The sequence below is a fragment of the Ascoidea rubescens genome (assembly GCF_001661345.1).
Source record: "Ascoidea rubescens DSM 1968 unplaced genomic scaffold ASCRUscaffold_5, whole genome shotgun sequence".
NCBI classification, from domain to species: Eukaryota; Fungi; Ascomycota; class Saccharomycetes; order Ascoideales; family Ascoideaceae; genus Ascoidea; species Ascoidea rubescens.
The window spans coordinates 664,230-687,026 of NW_017962917.1; the positions used below are offsets into that span (position 1 = coordinate 664,230).

The 22,797-nt window shown below is 29.7% G+C and overlaps 6 protein-coding genes across 6 annotated transcripts; 4 read left to right on the forward strand and 2 right to left on the reverse strand.

The window, feature by feature from the left end:
- Window positions 1-792: 792 nt before the first annotated feature.
- On the forward strand, window positions 793-3,591 carry ASCRUDRAFT_70051 (class I SAM-dependent methyltransferase; the record flags this gene model as incomplete). Its single annotated transcript, XM_020191741.1, has 1 exon — window positions 793-3,591. The coding sequence occupies one exon, from the start codon at window positions 793-795 to the stop codon at window positions 3,589-3,591; it is 2,799 nt and encodes a 932-aa protein (XP_020047880.1).
- A 1,306-nt stretch (window positions 3,592-4,897) lies between these two features.
- FMS1 (polyamine oxidase) lies at window positions 4,898-6,460 on the forward strand (the record flags this gene model as incomplete). The annotated part of the gene is made up of 1 exon (XM_020190488.1): window positions 4,898-6,460. The coding sequence occupies one exon, from the start codon at window positions 4,898-4,900 to the stop codon at window positions 6,458-6,460; it is 1,563 nt and encodes a 520-aa protein (XP_020047881.1).
- An 826-nt stretch (window positions 6,461-7,286) lies between these two features.
- ASCRUDRAFT_75567 (uncharacterized protein) lies at window positions 7,287-11,060 on the reverse strand. Its single transcript, XM_020193119.1, has one exon. It carries the CDS (start codon window positions 10,914-10,916, stop codon window positions 7,344-7,346), a length of 3,573 nt encoding a protein of 1,190 aa, XP_020047882.1. The 5' UTR covers window positions 10,917-11,060; the 3' UTR covers window positions 7,287-7,343.
- A 322-nt stretch (window positions 11,061-11,382) lies between these two features.
- On the forward strand, window positions 11,383-11,886 carry UBC7 (E2 ubiquitin-conjugating protein UBC7; the record flags this gene model as incomplete). The annotated part of the gene is made up of 1 exon (XM_020194516.1): window positions 11,383-11,886. One exon carries the CDS (start codon window positions 11,383-11,385, stop codon window positions 11,884-11,886), a length of 504 nt encoding a protein of 167 aa, XP_020047883.1.
- Window positions 11,887-12,283: 397 nt separating this feature from the next.
- ASCRUDRAFT_75568 (glycosyltransferase family 2 protein) lies at window positions 12,284-15,660 on the reverse strand. Its single transcript, XM_020193120.1, has one exon. The coding sequence runs from the start codon at window positions 15,550-15,552 to the stop codon at window positions 12,355-12,357; it is 3,198 nt and encodes a 1,065-aa protein (XP_020047884.1). The 5' UTR covers window positions 15,553-15,660; the 3' UTR covers window positions 12,284-12,354.
- On the forward strand, window positions 15,633-16,338 carry ASCRUDRAFT_75569 (uncharacterized protein). Its single transcript, XM_020193121.1, has one exon. It carries the CDS (start codon window positions 15,863-15,865, stop codon window positions 16,031-16,033), a length of 171 nt encoding a protein of 56 aa, XP_020047885.1. The 5' UTR covers window positions 15,633-15,862; the 3' UTR covers window positions 16,034-16,338.
- Window positions 16,339-22,797: the final 6,459 nt, after the last annotated feature.

A 22,797-nucleotide genomic window follows, 5' to 3' on the forward strand; every position in this document is an offset into this window, starting at 1 on the left:
CGCAATTCCTCACATTACTTTCAACATCTTTGAAGAAAATTTAAGCAAATTTATTTCAAATTTTATACAGAAAAATTAACAACACCACTATTATTTATCAAATTTATCATATCATCCCATCCTATCAACTCATTACATTGCTTGGTTACATAATATCTCGCATCATATCTATCAACCTAGTGGTAAATTTTATTTAAATTTGTCTATCATTAGATTTACAATCATTATTTCAAATTTATCAATCTATTCCACAAATTAAATTAAATTGAATTTTATTCAATTTTACCCAAACTTATCCCAATTTTACTTACAACTTCAGAATAACTTAATAAAAAAATTTCTTCATTTATTATAAAAATTCTTTTAAATTATTTCATTATCAACCTATTTGCGTCTTGGTGTACTTTATTTATTGCACTAAATTTTATATCCTAATAGTTTATCAAAATTTCCCAATTTTCTTTGTTTCACTCAAAATCATATATTTTTGTTCCTACTCTTTTCTCTCTTTAAGTAATATTTTTTTTAATTTTTTAATTTTTTAATTTTATTCACCTTATTCTTAAGCTTATTTACACTTTTATTTTCATTTTCAACTTCGTTTTCATTCTCATCTTTTGACTTTATTTTTTCCTGTCTTATTGTTTCAACCTAATTCAAAAGATTGTCCCTTTTTTACTCGCTTTCTTAGTTTATCCTAATCTAATTATTTTTTTTGGTATATAACTTCCACTTATCCCTTTCAACTTTTTAAATCTTTTTTCTTTTCCTTTCTGAATGAAGGATCCAACAATGGACTATAGAAACTTTGCTGCGGCAAATGCTCATTATATTGAGCTTATGAAAGAACAACAAAGGGCTCAGCAAGAAAAGAGACTACGATTAAAAGAAGAAAAAGAATTGGAAAAAAAAAATAAAAAAAAAAATAAAAAAGAAGCAAAAAATAAACACAAACTACTACAAACTCAAACAACAAACTCTTCTAATACTACTCACAACTCAAACAACTCTAACAACTCTAACACTTCCACTGCCAACGAAAGAGCTTCCCTATTTTCAAAACAAAATACCATACAATCTTCAAATGCCTCCTCTGTCAACTCAAAATTGTCTTCAATCAACAACAACGACTATCTGAGATTCAAAAAATATCCTACAAGCACCTCCCATACCCAAAACATTTCTAACCAATACAACACCCACAACTTGAATAAAATCACCACCTCCATCTCAAATTCAACCTCAGGCTCAAGCTCAAATAACACTGTGATATCCGATTCTCATCGCCATAATATCAGTAGCAATGCCAATATCATTTCCAATTCGAATATTCCCAATAACGATAACTTACCTGCTTCCAACTCCTATCACTCCAAATTAAAGTTTTTCCACTTCAACTCAACTCAACCAAATTCTTCTCCCATAAACACCCATTCAAATAATACCATCCCCAACATCAACAGCCCAAACAATGTTAATCCAAATGCTAATACCAATACTAATACCAATACCAATACCACTAATATCCATACTCCTGGTAATGAAATCACCAGCCTTAGATCAAGTTCAATTAAAAACTCTTCTTCAATTAGAAACAATCCATCGTCATTAATTAATTCGTCTTACACGAATTCAATTCGAAAATCCGATAGTTCATCCAGTCTTACAAGTTTTGCTAATACTAATACTACGTATCCCACTGATCTATCGTCTGTGAAGTCCAATAATTCAGCGAATTTAATAAACAAATCTAGTAAATCTTTTAGAAATTCGAGTATTAATTTCAAGAGCTATTTGCCATTTTCTAATCCAATCAACCAACCTATTAATTTAAGCCATGACGGCAGTGGTAATAATACTGGTATCAATGATAATGGAAGCAATGCTAATAATCCATTTAATGATCCTCAATATCAATTACCTTTATACGATTTAACTGAGAATTTATCTACAGAATTTCTCAGTAGTATTAATAATAAGACGTTATCAAAATTTGAATTTTTCTTAAAATTTAATGAAAATATCGACCAGTTAAAATTGTTTAGCAATGCTAATGATATTGATAATTTTGAAAATCATAATAATAACAGATATAATGACGATCTAATTCACGAAGAAGGGGAAGAAGAGAAAGAAGATCATCATTATACTTATAATCATAATTACAAGGAATTATTTTTGAACAATTCTTCAAAGAGATACGATTTTTTTATTAATAATTATTTTACAATGGAGAATTTTTTCAATATTAATAATATTAGTAGAAAATACAATTTAAGTTTAAATTTGATTGAGTTGTGGTTTATTCATTCGCATAAATATTTATTTAACGATGGGATATTGGTTAATAATAATATCAAGAGATTGATTGAATCGATTGAATTTGCCAATACTAATACTACTACAGCTGGTGGAAATAGTAACATTAATCCGTTAAAATTATTGCATTTGTCTAATGAATTGGATGTTTACTGGTCATGGCAATTAAGTTTAGATGTTAAGAATTCATGTTCTGTTTATAATTATCGAAATTTTACCAATTCATTAGATTACGGGAATTCCATTGATAAAAAACCAAAGAATTATTTTGTTAATTCCGGAAAGACATTTGATAATTTGCCATACCAGGCAGGTTACTTTGATTTAATTTATTCAAATGAGTTTAATTTTTCGTTGAATTATAAGAATTGCAATAAAATTTTAACAGAATTGTATAGAATTTTGAACAAAAATGGATATGTTGAGTTGTTGTTGACAGATTTAACAGTTTTAAAAACACAAAATGATTTTGAAGGTGAAAATGAGCATGAAGATGATTTTGAAAGAGATAACAATGACACTGAAGGAATTACTAATAACGAGGAAGAAAGTGATAAAGATATATTTAATGAAGCGAATTACTATGAAAATGAAGAGCATAAAGAGAATCAAAATGAGAATCAAAACGATAAAGATAGTGAAAATGAAAATGAAACTAAAAACTCAAATTCAAATTCAAATGATAGTGAAGATAAAGAAAATGACATTTTAAATCATAATGAGGACAAGATAAGAGCCAACGGCTTATCTAAAAAGACTAAAAAAACTATCGATGATTTGAAATACTACTGGGATAAATGTCTTAAGAATATTGATGAATTCAGTATAAATAACAATGGAAATGGAAGCGGAAATGGAAAAGAGGATAATAAGAGATTAAGTAAAAATGAGGAATTAAATATTGACCCATATCCATCATTCAAGATTCTTAATAAATTAGAGGAAGCTGGTTTCAAAAACATCAGATATTCTATTATTGGATTACCAAGATTCAACATCTCATCGAATAGAGGAAGCCAAGAAGAAGAATTTGATATAGAAGATGAGTACTTGAAAAAAATGATTGGTCTTAATAGCTTGATTGAGTTTTATACAAGTTACTGGGAATTCAAGTTCTTCCAAAGATTTGGAAAGTTTACCAACGAGGACTTTGACAACTATGCTTATCTTAAGAGACTGAAATTGAATCAAACATCACTGGACAGCGAAAACTGCTCATTCAATGGGGGTCTCAACTACTTTATTGTTATCAATGCTCAAAAGGTGTTATAATGCATCAGGGTCCGACCGCCGATTCTGCCACAGACATTTATTTCTTTTCCATCGTTCGTATTTTTGTTCATATTTTTTTTCATATTTTTATCCATGTCCTTTAGTTCATTATCTTCAGCTCTTTATCTTTGGTTATTTTAGTTTATTATCTCTTTTGTTTTGTTCAGTTGTTAATTAACATTGTTTATGTCCCTAAAGCTGCATACCACACACAGTATGCATGGCGAGCGCACAACGCACATCATGCAGAGTTTGCATTATCCAAATGTGTGTTTTATCCAAATGCATGGGTCCAGAATTCTCACACATTGATATGCAGAAGCGGCCTCCCAGTGTTGCGGGGCTGGAACTGTAAGCGCATATGTTTGACTATGCATAAACATGCGAGCAAATGTCAGACTGCAGGTCCAAGACGAGCTGGTGGAAAAACGCAAAATGACCCAAAGAAGCAAAAGAGGAAGAGAGACAAAGATGGTGAATGAGAAGATGGTGGAAGAAGAGATGGTGAGGAAGGTGATTAAGATGATGGGCATGCTTCTCGAAAAGTAAAGAGCCCAATGACAGCAAGGCTGTTTTGCTCCACCCTTCCTTAACGGCCTTGGGTCTTGATGACTCGACTTTTAACGACGTGCTACTTCCTTTGCTACTTCAAAGCTCTCTTCAAAGTTAGCCTTTTAACAGAATATTCCTAACCATTCAATCAAGTTCATTCAATTTTGTTCACTTCCACTCACTTTCATTCAACCAAATTCACATTTATCCAAATTTAATCTCAGTTTCAGCAGCCTAAAACTACTTAAGGAATACTCGCAAAATCCTGAAAATTCGGCTGCTTTTGTTAACATTTGCATCTCTTGCTCGTTTTTTTTCTAAGGATTCATCACTTATTCATTAAAAATACAGTGTATTTGTAAAATTGTCTTTGTAAATCTCCAAATTGTTAATCTTATAACCACCAAACAACGAATAGCAGAGCGTAGCAACTTTTCTCTCTTAAATATTTTAACTCATTTAAAGCTTTTACCTCAATTTCATACCAACTTTTCCTGGTATATTTTCTTAAATTATCTGCTATTCCCCCTTTCCTATCTTCTTTTATTCACCTTATATTATATTACTAATATTCATACCAGTTTCCTTCAAAATTTCCCATTCTACCAATTTATAATTCATAATTATATCTACGTTTATAAAGGGGGAAACAAAAGTATACATACTCAACTTCCTTCTCTTATCCCCACCTTCCTCTATTCTTCTTCTAATCTTCCTCTATTCTTCCTCAAGTTCCTCCCACTCCTCTCTCATAATGAGCCAACAACCTCCTTCTCCTGTCCACTCCATCAAGAGATCTGTCGTTATCATTGGTGCTGGAATAGCTGGTTTGCAAGCTGCCTCTGAACTATACCATAATGGTGTTAAGGATGTCATAATCTTAGAAGCAAGAAATAGAATCGGTGGAAGATTGTTAACAATGAACTCAAGCTCTCTTATCGATCCTTCTACAAATAAACCTGTAACTTACGACTTAGGTGCTACCTGGTTCCACGATACTTTACAAAACCCCTTATTCGATGAATATGTTATCAATAGAAAAAAAATTGATATCTACTACGATGATTCCTTCATCAAAATCTTCAACTCAAAGGGCGAAATTCCTGATTCTTGGAAATTACCCCAAGTTAAAAATGAAATTGAAAAGTTTATGGAACTAGAAAATTTTAATGATATAGATTACGAAGACAAATCCCTATTCAATTCTTGTATAGACTATCTTTATAAGCAAAAATCAGTATTGACAAAAGAACAAATCACTTATACCCCAGAATTGTTAAGATATTTGGAATTATGGCATGGTCTTGACTGGAAAAGATTGTCCTCAAAATTCGCTATAATCTCTGCTGATGGTAGAAATGCTTACAATCTAAATGGTTATCAAGACATCATCCAAGATATCATCTCCGATTTGCCAAATGATACAATTCAAACCAACATCATCATTAAAAAAATCCAAAAAGTCGATCAAAATAGAAAAGTTAGAGTGCTCACCAACAACAATATCGAAATCATAGCTGACTACGTTATAGTAACCATCCCTCAGTCCCTATTATCTCTATCTGAGACTAATGAAACTGGTGCTATAAGTTTCTCTCCTCCCTTGCCTCCCTACATCGAAAAACCCTTATCCAGAATGCATTTCGGTTCCTTAGGTAAAGTGATTATCGAATTTAATTCAATAGAAGACATCTTTTGGGATAAGGAAACTGATCGCTTCTTAGTCATAGCTGATCCCGACCCAAAAATTAAAGAATTCTCCAAAGAAGTCCAATCTGCTAATGAAAAGAAATCAAATTTTGTTATTAAACCCGATTATGAAGTTGAAGATTATGATTTATACAAAAATAAAATCCCCAAACAATGGGAATACCCAATTAATATCTCAAATGGTTATACAATCAAAAAGTCCCCCTTCTTATTATGTATCACTCAGTCTCCTCTAACTGAGTTCTTAGAAGCTGCTCCTTTAGATGTGGTTTGGGAATATTTAAAACCAATGATCTACGTTCTAGCAGAAAAGAACCCAAATATTACTTCCATTGACAAATTGCCCACTCCAGTTCAAATACGCAAAACTTTCTGGTCGCAAGATCCTTTTGCAAGAGGCTCTTATGCTGGTTGCTTTGCAGGTGATGATCCCACTGACTTGATCATTGGTTTGACCAAAGGTTTTGGCCATGTTAGATTTGCTGGAGAACATACTATAATGGAAGGTGCTGGGTGTGTTCATGGTGCCTGGCTCAGTGGTAAAAGAGAAGCTAACTATATTTTAAGCAAACTTGGTTTATTGACTGATGATAACATTAATTGGTAATTTTCCTTCTAGATTTCTCTTTTTTTTGCGTCTTGCGTTTTTTTTTGTTTATTTGATGTGTTTGTTTCCTCAAAATTATTATAACTTGTGAAATAATTATGGTTACTAATTTAAATTCCTGTCTATCAATTTTTACTAATTTTTTTATTTCAAATCATTTTTTATTGTTTTTGTTTTTGTTTTATTTCTAATTCATGTGTTATACCACAATCTCAAATATTATTTTACTTTTATGTTTATATTTCTTTCATATTTAGAATAGTCAAATATTTCTTTTTCAAATCTTATTTGACTGTTTATTGATTGTAATTTATAATCTGTAATTTATAATTTCTTTTTTTATTAACTCAATACTACTGTTATTATCAATCCTATCATTACTATCGCTAATTGACTTCAATATTTTAATGCTATATTACTTTATCTAATAATTGAAATTTTATATAAAAAACCCAACTGTTCAATAATAATAAATAAAATCACTGAAAAAAGTTATTAATATTTTAAAATCTAAATAAAAAATGACAAAAAAAAAACAAAATTAACTTTAAGAATGATTCAAACATAAAACTCAGAACTCACAAAGATTAATAAATTAAGATTAATTAGTTACTAAAAAGAAGTAATTAAATAAAAAAAAAATTTAAGAAATTTAAAAAATATTAAACAAAAGATAAGATAACAAACACACATATATCTGTATATATATGAAACGAAGCGAAAAAAAGAAGAGAAAATAAAAATAAGGATAAAAATAAAAATAAAAATAAAAATAAAAATAAAAATAAAAATAAAAATAAAAATGAAAATAAACAAACAAAAGCATGGAGACCTGAAAACCTGAAAGATAATTATTTCAAATGCAGTTTAAAAATTTTCTATTTTAAATAATATAAAATTGAATGAGATCATTAAGTTTAACTATCAAAACCAACTCACCGATTTCAATTTTGTAAAGGTTAAATGAAATGTCTTTAACTTTTTCTTGCTCATTCCCATTTGACAATTCAAATGAAGAAACGATTGAACAATTGTTATTCAAATTTCTACATTCAATTGAACCTTCACCTGGAAAATACCTTAATAATAATAAATCACCATTTTGGTAAGTATCTCTATTTCTATGCATCTCGGTGACTTTAATGCACATTAACTGATTCTCCCCAGTTTCATTTGAATCAAGCACAAGATCATATGGTGTATAGATTTCATCAATTAAATTAAACAATACTAAAATATCGTTTTGGGAATTAGATTTATAGAAACCACGAACCAATATGTTATTATCATCAATAGAATAGATCTTTTGATTTGACGAAAAATCGTCTTCTAAATTAAATATTCTAATTGGATAAACATCATTTGGAGTAAAATCTTCTTGAACTGCATTATTAGCAAAAAATGTAGTGAATTTTAAGAGTGATATATCAAATTTTAATAATTTCCAATTGGACAATAATAAAATCAATGATTTAGAACTTGAAATAACTGTTTTTATCGCCTGATTATCTTCAGACTTATCCTCAGGTTTAACCTCAGCCTTAACCTCAATCTTATCATTGGTCTCATCCTCAGATTTATCTAAATTTTCCTTGACCTTTGAAAGAGAATCACTATTTTTGGGCAACAGAATAAAATTGGATAATTTAATCTCAGTAAAATTAGAGTTTATTGAATATATTATAATATTTTTATTTAAAACAATTAGTATTTGATTAGAAATATCATTAAATGAGAAATCAATCAAATTTTGATCATGCATTTCAAATTCTAAAGAGCAATCTTCATTATTATCATTAATATAATTGTGTAAATCATCGATTAAATTTATTTCTTTAATTGGAAAATTTTTATCGTATTCCCAAATATTTAAAATTTTGTTACTAGTATTGAAAGTCATAAAATTATTTTTAAATTCATTTGATAGCCATTTAATTTTTAGATCATTTTTTGTATTATTAATTGAATATTCTGTGATATTATTTGTTAAACTTTTTATAATTGAAGATTTATCTGTAGTATTAAATAATTTTTCAGAGTTTGGTATTGTAGCTAAGGTTTCTAAATCAAAATTTTTTAGAATTGATTCAGATGAATTTGAATAAACCAAGAGCTGATTATTTTCATTGTTAACTAAAATGTCGGAAATTATTGCCTTATTATCTAGAGTAAGTACGGGGTTTTCAGTTTTTGAAGTAAATGTAGTTTTAGTTAGAGCATTTTCTATTTCAATTTCATTTTGAATATTGGTTTTAGTTGTTTCTTCGAGTTGATTATGAACTTCGTTTTTACTGGTATCATTATCTTGGTTAATATCATTGTTGTTACTGTTATTGGTGCTATTAGTATTATTAGTATTAGTATTGTTGGTATTATTTGGATCATTTATCTGGTTAATTTGAGATTTATTTGATTGAATTTGATTGTTATCAATATTTTCATTGATTTCATTATCATCGACGATAGTTTCTAAATCTGTTTCGTAATCATTATTTTGATTATTTGAATTGAAATCTAAATTCTGTAAAATAAATTGATCATCGAATTGGTTGGCAAATTGATGGTCACTAAATTGGGACTTAAATCGTTTTGAGGTGTGAAAACCATTGTCATCATAGTCATCATCTAAATCACTGATTCCATTAATTGATTTTCTATTTGGATTGACTATTTGAGGGGCTTCTTTCATTGGAGGCGAATCAGTTAAATTATCCATTAATCTTGATTTTGAGTTATTATTTTGAACATCAAATATATCATGATCAATTTTTTCATTATGAATGTTATTGTTGTTATTGTTGTTATTGTTGTTGTTATTGTCGATATAGTCTTTTTTAAGGGGAGAACGAATGTTTTCGTTTGGATCAAAAGGGGAATTTAAATCGTTTAATTTAAGAACCTGTTCTTCGATTTCTGAATAATTGAAGCGATCAAAAGTGTTTAAGTTTGTGTTTTCCTCATTTGAACGTATTTGAACAAATTGGTCTTGATTTTGGTCATCACTATTTTGCATATTTTGGTTATTGAGATGGTTCATGTTATTTTGGAAATTGATATCATCAGGATTTTGGGAATTAATTAGGTTGATGTTGATATTATTTTGAATTGAACCGGAACCATTTTTCAATAAATAGAATATTTCTTTCATACAAGATTGCAAGAAATTTCTTGATTGAATTAAGGGGGTTAAATCGATTGTATTTAGAACGTCTTTTGAGTCTTCTAAATTGGATAAATTATTCAATAGGATTTCTGTTGATTTCAAATTATTTAGGGGCAACTCTGTATTAGAGTTATTTTTGTTGTTGTTGTTATTACTGACGTTGTTTGAGTTTTCGTTATCAATTAGTAATTGGTTTATTTGGTTAATTTCGAGTAAGAAATCATCTTCAGCCGATTTCAATCTTGGGTTTAAAATGTTAAGAATTTGTTTTTTTTCTGATTCGATTGGGTTTTTAGTTTTAGTTTTAGTTTTAGTTTTTTTTTGTTTAGTTTTGTTGTTGATTTCATTTTGGTTTTTATTGTTATTGTTATTGTTATTGTTATTGTTATTGTTATTGTTATTGTTATTGTTATTGTTATTGTTATTATCATTATCATTATCATTATCATTATCATTATCATTATCATTATCATTATCATTATCATTATCATTATCATTATCGTTATTATTATCGTTAAATTGGTTATACAGATTTTCAAAATCCCAATAGTTGTTATCATTATTTTCAGATTTGGTGTTATTGATAATTGTTGTATTATCCTTTTGGTTATTTTTGTTGGTCTTGGTGTTATTATTGTCATTACCATTATAAAAATCGTGAATCAATTTACTATTTTCAAAATCATCATCGATATCATCGATATCATCAATATCCTTATCGATGTCAATATCGTTGTAGTTTTCATCATCTAGATCATGGTCGGGATCCAAATCGTTATCGTTATCTATGTTATGGTCTATGGTATTTTTATTAATTTGAGGGTCATTATTGAAGTTGTTTCGTAGATTACGACTACGGGTATGACTGTGATCGTGGTTTTGATTATGGTTGTTTAAGCGAGTGTTGATAGATGCGTGATCATCAATTTCATCAAAATTCTGGATTGAATTTATTGATTTCAAGTCCTTTAAATGGTCGTCATTATCAAGATTTAAAGTTAGTTCTTTATTTAATTCTAGTTTCTCAATTCTTTCTTTCAATTTTGAGTTTTTTAGAGTTAATTGGTTGATTATCCTTAAGTTTTTGAGGTTGTCCTCTTTTAGATCGTTGATGTTGTTGATTAATTTGTTGTTGAGCAAGATCAAGGAGGACTTGATGCCTTCCAACTTGGCTATTTTAAACTTCATTTCAGACTTTTCTAGGGAGTTTGAGATCTTATATTTTTCAATCTGAGTGAACTCAGATTGGAGATAGTTCATCACTCCAGGAAGAGTGTAGTTGGTTGTGTTCATGATGAAGGAGGAAGAGGTAGAATGGAATTGGATCTCAAGCAGAGACAGTCTTACTCGTCAGAAACAGATCAATAGCAACCCAATCAAAGCAGCAAAACCAACAGAAACCAAACAGATGAAGATCAAAACCAAGATCAAATAAACAAATTTGTGGTGTTTTTGTTTTTGTTCTTTGGAAGTCAACGCAAATTTCTGTTTTTTACAACTCACCCTCAACAGTCACGGCGACGCAGTTTTGCACGCAGAGTCACACGCAGAGTTACACGTACTTATTCACGCACAGTCACACGAAGCGGCATTTTCAGCCGGACTCTTGCCAGATCCCGCCGGTGCATTTCAGCAGAAGCAGCACAGGAAGAAGAACAAAAATAAGAACAAGAACAAGAACAAGAACAAGAACAAGAACAAGAATAAGAAGAAGTTTCTCTTCCTCATTTTCTGTTTTGTTGCTCTCTCTGCTTTCATCATGCCCCCTCGTTCTACTGCTCAGCGTCGTTTGTTGAAGGAATATCAGCAGCTCTCAAGAGACCCTCCAGAGGGCATTATTGCTGGTCCTGCCAACGAAGACAACTTGTTTCTTTGGGATTGTTTGCTTGAAGGTCCTCCTGATACTCCCTACCAAGATGGTGTATTTTCTGCTACTCTACTGTTTCCCAAGGACTATCCTCTAGCTCCTCCTACTCTTAAGTTTTTTCCTCCAATTTTGCATCCCAATATCTACAAAGATGGCACTGTATGCATCTCCATTTTGCATCCTCCTGGCGATGATCCTCATCAATACGAAAGAGCAGAAGAAAGATGGTCCCCTGTTCAAAGTGTCGAGAAAATCTTGTTGTCTGTCATTAGCATGTTAGCTGAACCAAATCCTGAATCTGGTGCTAATATTGATGCATGCAAATTATGGAGAGACAATAGAGTTGAATTTGAAAGAATTGTCAAAGAAGATGTGAAAAAATCTCTAAGTCTCTAAATTCTCCTACTTACTAGAAAAAAAAATAATATATAAATTATTATAAGTATTATGATCATCACAAACATTATGATTACCACAATTATCATAATAATTTATAGACTTTCCTGATATTCTACTCTACATCTTTCTTTCTTTTTTAACTCAATTCAAGCATTTTCTTAATCTATTTGGCATTGTATAGTTTATCTATGGTTTCTGTTTTTGTTTCTGTTTCTGTTTCTGTTTGTTTTTTTTCAATTTCTTTTAGATACTAAATTTTGATAAACAAAGAATTTATAATACAAAATCTTCCATTTATTATTCTCTTTGTTTAACTTATAAACACATTAAAAAAAGCAATGACAAAAACAAATAAAAATCACCAAATAAAAATGAAATAAAAATAAAAATAAAAATAAAAATAAAAATAAAAATAAAAATAAAAATTGGTGTGTTTGACTTAGTTTTTCTTGTCTTTCCTCCAAATCACCCCTTTCTATTATTTCTAGATGAATAAAAAATAACCAAATAAATTGTGCTTCCAATAAATTTAAAAAGTGCTGTGAAAAAAATTATCCATAAAACAACTGTTAAAAAGATTTCACTATTTTTCTGGTATACTGAATCTGCCAAATTCCTCGTAACAATTGATTTATAATCAGGATTCGTCAACTCTTTCAATCCACCAGCATTTAAAATAAAAACGATTAGCAATGCATTAGTTCCAATCCACGACAAAACAACCATAGTTCGAATAAATGCATAGTCATTTTTTTGTTTCTCCTCAATTGATACCTCTTGTTTCCCATCGCTGTTGTCTCTCACTGCAATTACACTTGCTTGCTGCTTGTATGAAAAATTGATTTCATCGTCCGTAAGTGGAATACTGACTTCAAATATACCATCCTTATTCACTTTAACTTCCCCTAAAAATTCTTTACTGCCATCATCTCCCTTTGTACCCCAAGACACATCGTTTAAATTACAAAATGCATAAATGTTTAAAACATTGGCATATGATGGGCTTAATAAAAGATATTGCAAAAACGATGTAAACATATGATATGGTTCCAAATAAAGAAATGACGAAATAAAGTAAACAGCATATATTGATACAGTCGATAATAATAAATCTCTTGTTGTGGGATTTGAAAAAAATTCGGTCGATGATATCTTTCCATCATTTTCATCTTTAACTCTTTGAACTGCTTTAACACTGAGATAAATTGCTGCAAACATCATGTAAACCATTAAAATTGCATAGAAAATCATGATAACTTTATACACTATTTTAGTACCCCTTGGTCGATTCCCGAAAGAACAAACAAATACTGACACTGTTGCTGATGCATACAACCAAATAAAGATCAATGAAAACGCCTTTCCTGGTCCAAATTCTGCTTCGTCATCAGCTAATGAAACAGTGATGATTCTGAAAACTAAAAAATAACAACCAATTGAAAACCATGATAATAGTAGATTAAGAAAATTATAAATAAATTGAACTGAAAATAACAACTTTCTCTTTAATGAATGCTTTGATTTAAAAATTTTGAAAAAAAAAATCATTGAATAAACTGCTGCAAAAAATGATCCGTTAAGCCATCTTCTTCTTTGTGCTATAAATTCTGGTATATCCCCCGGAACGTCAGTCTTTGCAGTTGCAGATTTAACGTATTTCAATGTCCAGTTGCATCTTTGTCTGCTAACAATCTCAAAACACAATAATCTATCTTCTGCAAGATACATATTTTTGATAAAAATATGTGATTTCTTAAATTCTTGGTCTTGATCAATTATGTCTAAATTTTCGCCTTTAAAGTATTCCTTTAATGGACCATTATCTAGTTCATCATTCTTAATTGCATTATATCTATAAGCGCTAAAAGCACCAGGTAAAACAGAGATAAAACCAAAGATGGATTCTAAAGGTTTATCCAAGATGTTTGAGATTTTGTATTCGAAATTTTGCGAAGCAACTAGGGGATTTATCAAGTTTTTCCACTTGTGACCTAGTGAAGCCTTTATTTCACCACAGGCACCACCTACTTGTGGATCATAATGAAAAGCTTTCCAAAGTTCATAGAATGATCTCTTGGAAGGTTCAGTGCCAACATCTAATAAAATAATAACCTTGGGGTCTAAAATCGGGCAAAATGCTTGAAAACACCATCTATGAGAATTGATTTTTTTAAGATTTTTTTCTTTGAGACAAAATAAAAATTGGACTGGAATTACCAGATCAAATTCAAATTGAATTATATCATCTTTAATGCCTTTGATTCCTACTAATGAAGTGTATTCATAAAGATGAGCTTGAACTTCATTATCATTGACTTTATTTTGGGCAAAATTTTCTTGATAACAACCTAGAGTTGATAATAGAGCCAAAGATCTTTTATTGATGACAGATCTACCATCGCTAACGATGCAAACGACGATTTTTTTCCAGCCATCGACTCCCCAAATATCTTCATCGCCTTTGTTGCAAATGTATTTGATGTTATTCATGATGGTGGATAAAGTTCTTGCTAGTAGAATTTCATTTTCGTTGTACATTGTTACAACGACTAGAAGTTCAGTTTGTCTTTTTTGGGTGAAAAAGGTTTGTCTTAAAGAAAAGTTGTCAGATTGAAAATCTTTTGGATCACTTGTAACAGCAGAATATCTGAGATAGTTGAATTCTCTTGGAGAGTAATTGCCTTTGTAATTTGAGAGCAATTCTTTTGAGACTGGACAATCAAGAACGAAATTTCCATTTGTTGTTTTGACTTTACTTTTTGAGTTTGAATCTGGATTCAATTTTTCGTTATCATTGTCGTTATCATTGTTGCCTGAGTATTCATCCTCGTTATCGTTGTCACTATAAGAATGATTTTGGTTCATAACTGGATTAATTTCATAATATTCACCATTAATCGGAACAGGATTTAAATCGGGATCGTTTTGATTATAAAACTGTTGGTTTGTGAAGTTTGGTTGGTATAGAGTGTTTTGCATATAAATTGGGATATTAGTGTTGGTATTATTAATTTCTACAGAGTATAAGGAGCTATTATCATTTCTTTGAGGGAAACTTTGATTTTGACCTAAGATAGGAGATGTAGCAAAAACAGACAGTAAATTGTTATTGTTATTATTATTGATAATATCATTATTATTGATAATATCATTATTATTGATATCAAGATTATTATTGTTGCTGTTGTTGTTGTTATTGACGATGATATTGGGATTGGAATCAAAGGGAGATATGTATTCATTTGGAATTAAATTTGGTGTTGAATTTGGAATGTCATTTGGATTTGGATTTGAATTTTGGTAGCTGCTGTTATTGAATTGATTTGATAAAAAAGAAACTGAGCCCAAGTTGGAGCGAGTATTTTGAGATGGAACCAGAGGAGGAAAAAAAGGGTTATTGATTGCGTTGTGAGAATCTAAATTGGTAGTTAAATTATCGCTGTAGTTCATGTAATTTGTGTAGTTATCGTAATTTGCAGAGTGACTAGAGGAATTTCTTTGATGGGTATTTCCTGGGAAAGTTACACTGGGATCTAAAGTAGTTTGATCATCACCAGAGAAAAAAGAGGCATCGTCTCTAATGTTGAGATTATCAAGATTATTGTTGTTGTTACTATTTGTGTTATTGCCAGTATTACTGTTATTTAAAGGGTTATAACTCATCCTTTAATTTCTACTATTATTATATTATTGTTTTTATTTTAATTGGGTTATTTTAATTGGGTTATTTTTATTTTTATTTTTATTTTTATTTTTATTTTTATTTTTATTTTTATTTTGATTGGATTGTTTTTAAATATTTTTGTTCTCTTTTCGGTTGGTTAATGATTGAAAGTGAAAAAAAGCTATATTAATTGAATGAAATTTATGTTTGGTTAAAACAAAATTAGACATTTTATATTGGAGATGATTGATTTATATGGAGGATGAAAAAACCCACAATAGTGTTTTTTTTTCTTGGTGTTCTGTTTTTATGATCAAGGAGGAAGGACGTTTGCGTGGTTTGGAAGAGAAATATGGGCAAAGGAGCGAAAACAATGTGAAGGGAGACATAGTGAAGAAAACAGTCCGCGGAGAAAACGGAGAGAGAGGCGACGAAATAAAACAGTGGCTAAGTAAAGCTATCCATATTCTAAGAACATGATGTTGTTTTCCATGCTGAATTATAGCCCATTTCCAGAGTTTTGAAGAGAAAGAAGAGAAAAGAAGAGGAAGAAGTAAGGGCAGTGTAGCAATACAAGGGCTTTATAAAGAAATAGGGAGCAGGACAGTCAAATGAGTGAATGGAAAGGGTGGAATACAGAAATGGAGCCTATTTTGAGGAAGACTGAAGATGGCAATCAAATAGGCAGGTCTTATTTGGAATGGGTGAGTGCTGCTTGTAATTATGTTTTGTGTTCATGTATTGGAGAGAAACTGAAGTTGAAACTGGTCAAACCAGTGCAGGCAAAGGTTCTCTAGACTGATATTGAGTTTATATAGGATTGATATCGGATTAACAATTCACTGTATATCATTTCATCTTGTTTTCCATCCACAAGTCGTAAGTTTACAATTCAAAAGGGTCGCTTTTTACTCCAGAGTCGACAATACTTGTAGCGTCATATGTTTCTAAGAATCTTGAATCCTAAAGAACTGATATAAATTGCAAAAAACACAGTTGGTAAAAATTGGAATCGAAAAATTGCATTGAAACAAAAAAAGCGATTGTGTTTTCACTCACCTAAAATATGCAGTGCTGCAGGGTACCACACCACTGGCTCGGTCTCAAAGCGGCCGCGTGATCTCCGTCTTGGTATCGGCCGACTCTGCACCCGCAGGTGTAGCGTGCTGGTTCCGAGCCCACGCGAGCTGTGCGTTTGTGCTGGCATGCTTGTTAGTTACGTCATTGGCGGCGTGCAAATCGACAGCACGTTCTGAACTGATATACGAGGCTGCCCAGCATTGGACCAGCGCGCCGAGAGCACTCTCCCATTGGCCACTACGCACGAGCCGCGTGTTTGCGGCTGCCTGTTTTTGTGCAGATGTCTGTGTTAACCGGAGCATACCGGGAGTGTGCATGCACGTGTATTTCGGGAGACGTTGATTATCGCTGCAAGTGTAACGTTTTTAGAAATGGATTCGATGCTATAATTTTTCGAAATTTTGGAAAGATAATCCAATTATTAAAAGTTTCTAGAAGAATAAAATAATTTTCGAACTTTCGAATTCAAAAATTAGAATTAAAATTATTTAAACAATTTCAAGGTTTTGTAAACATGATATTATTTATATATTATATTCAATTTCAAGTATTTGCAAATAAGAAAATAAATACAAACAAATATTACTAATTGATTCAGTATCTCACCAATAACAAGCAGTAAATAATAATCACACAATTCTCGGGAATTTAATGATCTCTGCAATTCCCCTTTACTGATATCTTACTAATTATAAATAAATCCAACAAAAAACAAAGTATTTGTCAAATGAATTCCATTGCTAAAGTTCGTGGTCTTCTGTGATGCGAATTTTCCTTCTTTACAATCTTCTTCTCTATTTGATCTATTTGATTACTACGGCCCATTTTTTATGCTGTTTTAATTTCAATTTTTGGATAAATAGGCAAAAACATAAAAAAACGCTTTGGATTTTAGTGCTATTTATTCCAATAATCATGCAACTTATCACAGCTAGCCAGACAGACATGGTGTGTGATAGCAAAATCTGTGGAAAAAAAAAAGGCTTAATCTAGTTTCTACTTTCTTTGGTATTTTTGTTCTTTTCTTATATTTTCACCAAATGCGCATACTAATCTGGCTATTCAACTATCCAGGAATCTAATACACTGGTACATGTACATTAATTCCCCCCAGTTATCCAATAATCTTATCCGTAATTGGTTCAGCAAAAAAAAAGAAAACCAGCCTAATTTACGCTCCAAAAAGAAACACTGGTCTATCAATGTTCTCAATAGATTTAAACACTTTTAAAATGTTTCCATTTGTTTTGACCCAATCTGAACCAATTAAATTGACAACAATAAGAATCTTCTCTTTCTTGCCCAAACCGTTAAAAATTTATTGATTTTTCTTTGTTTTTATCACTGTTCTTTTATACTTTTTAATTGCAACAATGCATCAATGATTTGAATGTTCAAACCTTAAAAATGACCAATTTTACTGATTATAATCAGGAATTCACTTTTTCTTCCTTGCAAGAAAAATGAATTAGATTTAAATTAAAATTTCCATTTCACAATAAATTTGAAATAAATCTACAATATACAAAAAAATCACAACACACGTCCATGTCCACGTTCATTCAGAATCACGTCTGGTTCAGTTCAAGTCATCAATTTCAACACCAATTCTTCTTGCTTATCATTTAAATTACCACTTCTTTTTACTTAATTCTACGTGCTTTTTTTAAGGCTGATCTTCCTGTTGATCTTCTGTAACTAATCTTGTTTCATATTAGAAATTCCTAACAAAAAAGGGCAATTTCAACAGCTCAGCTACTCAACACTCCCACCTGAAATTGCCAACTGGCAAATAACCATTTCTTCTCAACCGCATCCTCTATCTCCCATCAAGTACCACCATTTCCCTTCAATTCAATTCAAATTTTATCTCTTTTCAGCTGAATTAACTTTGATTCTCTTTGATTTGGTTTTACAACCTCAGTTTTATACATCATTTTTCACGGCATCGCCTGTAAAAACGGAACCTCTTTGGGGCTTTGAGGGTTGTTTCTCTTGCTTGTCCTCTGCATAACCCTCCACAAATGGCATGGTTTATTCGCGATCTTTACCCGGACTAGACTTGAATTGGTTTTATTATTATTATTTTATTATTTTATTATTTTATTATTATTTTTTTTTCCAATTTTTCCTTTTTCAAACTTTTTTTGTCTTTTGAATTTTGTTGTTTTACATTTTTTTGTTTTGAATTTTTGCATTTTTGAATCTTTTTTATTTAAATCCAAATTCCAATTCCAATTTTATCGATTCCAGCTCTTTTTTTCGGTGTCTCGAAACGTTTTCATTGGCCCAAAACAGTTGTTGTTTCTTTCTCTGCTTTTCTTCTTTCTTTTGCTCCTTATAGAGAATATTTTCCTACTTTGGTTCTCACCATATCTCGACATTGTAGGTGATTAAAACCCTTCCAAATAAAGCAAAAATATTCAATTTGGCTTTGAGTTTTGATTTTTGATTTTTTTTTGTTCTCTTTTTAGCTCTTGTTTTTAGCTCTTGTTCTTTGCTTTGTTTTTATATTAACCCGTCTAGATTATGTTATCATAGATAATATTTTAATATTAAATAATGTAAATAATGTTAAAATAATGTTAAAATAATTTTAAAATAGTGTTAAAAAAATATTAATATGTTATCTCAAATACTAATCTTAAACTTCAAATATTTTAGCAGAATTTTGGAATAATCGCTTGATATCATTCTTGATTTGAATTTGCACAAATACTCATCAACTCCAATCCTAAAAAATAAAACACGATCTTGCAATATTGTTCTTAATCATTATTCTAACAAGTCATTAGATTTTAGACACTCATTTCCATCCATTTTATTTCTGGAAAAAAACTTAAATGGATATATTGATCGTTATTTGCTTTCTTGTTTTATTCCATTTTATTCTTTTTTGTATGCCTTCGTTTGCATTCATCTCCTGTTGTTGTTATTTTGTTTCACAATAAAAGTGTCTTGAAAGAGCGAACAGTCTGCCTCAATCCTCGTACAATATAGATTTTCCTTCTTCCAATGTCTGGTTTCAAATTCCTTAATGCTTTTAATGCTGTTGAATAACTGCTTCAACTGCCGTAATCGATACCAACAAAAATCTTGCCATTTCGCTCATTTACTTTGCATAAATAATATTAATTAATTGCTCTTTTCTTTGTTAATTCCATAATTTGGATTAACTCAAATATTCCACACCATGAGCAATATCATCGCACTACCTTACCATAACCCAATATTCCTCTACTCTCTTTTAATATTCTCATAGTTGCAGAAATAATCTCTTGAAATGACTTGATCTTCTCCTGAAATACCATCAACAGGAAACCCAACATAACCACCTCTGCTTCGGCTAGAGCTGTGCTTCTCAGCTTTGTTCCATTCCCTCTGCCATTTATATATCTTCACCACTCTTCCTCTGCTGCTCTGCTTTCAAGACAACTTTTGTAAAATTCCTGTTTTACTCAGCTTCCTCTGAAATTTTATATATGTGTCTGCTTTGGCCTGCAGATGCTCTTTTGCACAATAGTTCTGTTTTCCCTTCTCGTTGCTTCTTTCTTTCTTGCTTTTGCTGTCGCAAACTCTGTCCAGCAACCTGAGTAGCCTGCTTCGACTGGTTAGCATGACTGGCTCCAGCCTGCCTGTTCCAAATAGCCCTTAATTGCGTTTCAAGCTGCTGTTGGGTGGTTGCTGAGTAGCTTTTGGATTTCCGAAAATTTAGGAAAAATGTTGTTTAATGTAGATATTCCTTTTAAATTTTTAAATTTTTACAAAACAAAAAAATTAAATTATTAAACTCCTAATTTAACTAGTAATCTACTTTCGTTATTAGTTTAAATTTTTTATTTGAAAAATATTTATTATTCTAATTTAATGCAATTTTTTTTCTTTCACTTTGTATTCAAATTCTTTATTCAAAGTGTTAGAAATATTAACGAAATACTAAAAAATATTAAAAATAAAAAAAAAAATCTAAAAAAAATAAAGACACTTATGATTTTTATGTTCCTAAGGTTTTTTCACTTAATATTTTAAAATACCTATTTTATCATATTATTATCTACTTTTTTCTCTTGTTTTTTCTCTATTACACATTACTTGGTTTCTTAATTATCGACTTGATAATATCCTTTAAACTTAATATAAAATTTTTCAAATTATCGCTATGAATTTGCGAAAACAGTTTCTTTTTTGCTAGAGACTACAAATAATCTATTTGTTTATTAATTTACTTTATTAATTCATTTTATTGATTTAAACATGAAACTATAGTAAGTTTTCATTCAAATTACTCTTTAAATGATATATTTAAAATTAAAAAAAGGTTTTAAAGAGTCAATTTATACAACTCTGCTTGTAACTTTTATCAAACACCATCTTATAATCCCATTATATATACATATATATACTGATATATATATATGACTGGTTTTAGCTCTACTACAGATAATCTATAACATATTTTCCAAAGTTGGTGACAGAGGTTTCAATTTTTAAATATAACTGCATTATACTAATCCATTTTTTTTTGTTTCTTTTTTGTTGATTTTTTTGTTCTAGCTTTTGTCACTTTCTTGAATATTTTTTCTAAAATTATAACTAATCTAATATTTTTAACTAAAAATAACTAACAAATAACAAAAATAACAACAAAAACAAAAACAAAAACAAAAACAAAAACAATAACAACAATAATAATAATAATAATAATAATAATAATAATAATAATAATAATAATAATAATAATAATAATAATAATAATAATAATAATAATAATAATAATAATAGTAATAATAACAACGACTAATAATAATATTGGTACAATATCGATATTCATAAATATTATAGATATTCAAATAAACAAATAAACTAGATACGTTGACAATACAATTGATAATAATAATGAAGTTATTTAGTCTCAAAATATTCACGTTTTTTCTTCTTTTAAAGGAATCTGACAGCATAAACAGCGAAGATTTCCACATAATAACAGCAAATAGTTCATTTAATGATATTAGTAATATAAACATAATAGGCTTTTCCAACAATTTTGGCAAAAATAGCAATGTACTAAATTTTCATGAGGTTGGAATACGTTTTAATGCTTTTCACACTGGAAAACAGTCAAGAAATGGATGCAAATTCACTTGCACTCATGAAGATTGTTATGTGATGCTAAAGGCCTGTGATAGGCGTTGTGAATATCCAATATATCATCCAGGAGTTCCAAAATTTTGTATAAAATCCAATTCATGCACTTGCTATCAAATATAAGGTTGGTTTCAGTGTTTATATACAAAGATGTATATATATATCTTCAATAATAGTGTGTGAAGGTATTCATATCATATTTTTTGTCTTTAATTTTTCATATCATAGTTCATCTTTATTTTTTATTTTTTTTTTCTTGTTTTTTCTTGCCCTGTTAACTAACTCATTTTATATTATTTATAATATTATTTATAATATTTTTTATAATATTTTTTATCCTTAAATAATTTAATAATTTTCTATAGTTTTTGGTTTTTTTCGTGCTAATTTCAACATCATATTTCTTTCTTAATAATTTTTTGTTTTTAAGATTAAACTTAAATACTTGGTTTTTGGTATTCATTTAAAGCATAATTGAGATTTGACAGCACAGAAATAAAAATAATTATATTTCTATTAAACATTTTTTTTGCAAATCGTTTGCTTGGTTCAGTTGTTTTTATTACCATTTTTTTGTAGATTTCTTTGAACGATTTCTGTATTTAAACAAAAACTGGAAAATTTTTTAATTGTATATATCCAAAATGTAATCCAAATATAATTTCAATAAAGATCTTTGTTAAAAAATTATTTGAAGATATAAATTTCAGGAAAATAAACAAAATCACTCAGTGGAATACAAAATAAAAATGTTTTTTTTTTGTTGCTGTTATTTTTGTATCATACATCCATGTATACCTTTTTCTTTCTCTGTGGCAAAAAAAAATAGAAAATTTCCCCATTTTTCTCCATTTTTATTTGCCTAGTAAAATTTTCTTCATTTGAGGATTCCAATGATACAACATAGAGATGTCATAGAAGAAGATGTCCTGCTCATTTATGAGTACTGAATAACTGGAAGAAAACCTGTTCTTTTACACTCTAACAACTGGATTATATTAAACAATAAAGTTATACTG

Coding starts and splice junctions, on each gene's coding strand:
- ASCRUDRAFT_75567 (XM_020193119.1), bottom strand. CDS start 10,916: ATGAACACAACCAACTACACTCTTCCTGGAGTGATGAACTATCTCCAA.
- ASCRUDRAFT_75568 (XM_020193120.1), bottom strand. CDS start 15,552: ATGAGTTATAACCCTTTAAATAACAGTAATACTGGCAATAACACAAAT.
- ASCRUDRAFT_75569 (XM_020193121.1), top strand. CDS start 15,863: ATGATCAAGGAGGAAGGACGTTTGCGTGGTTTGGAAGAGAAATATGGG.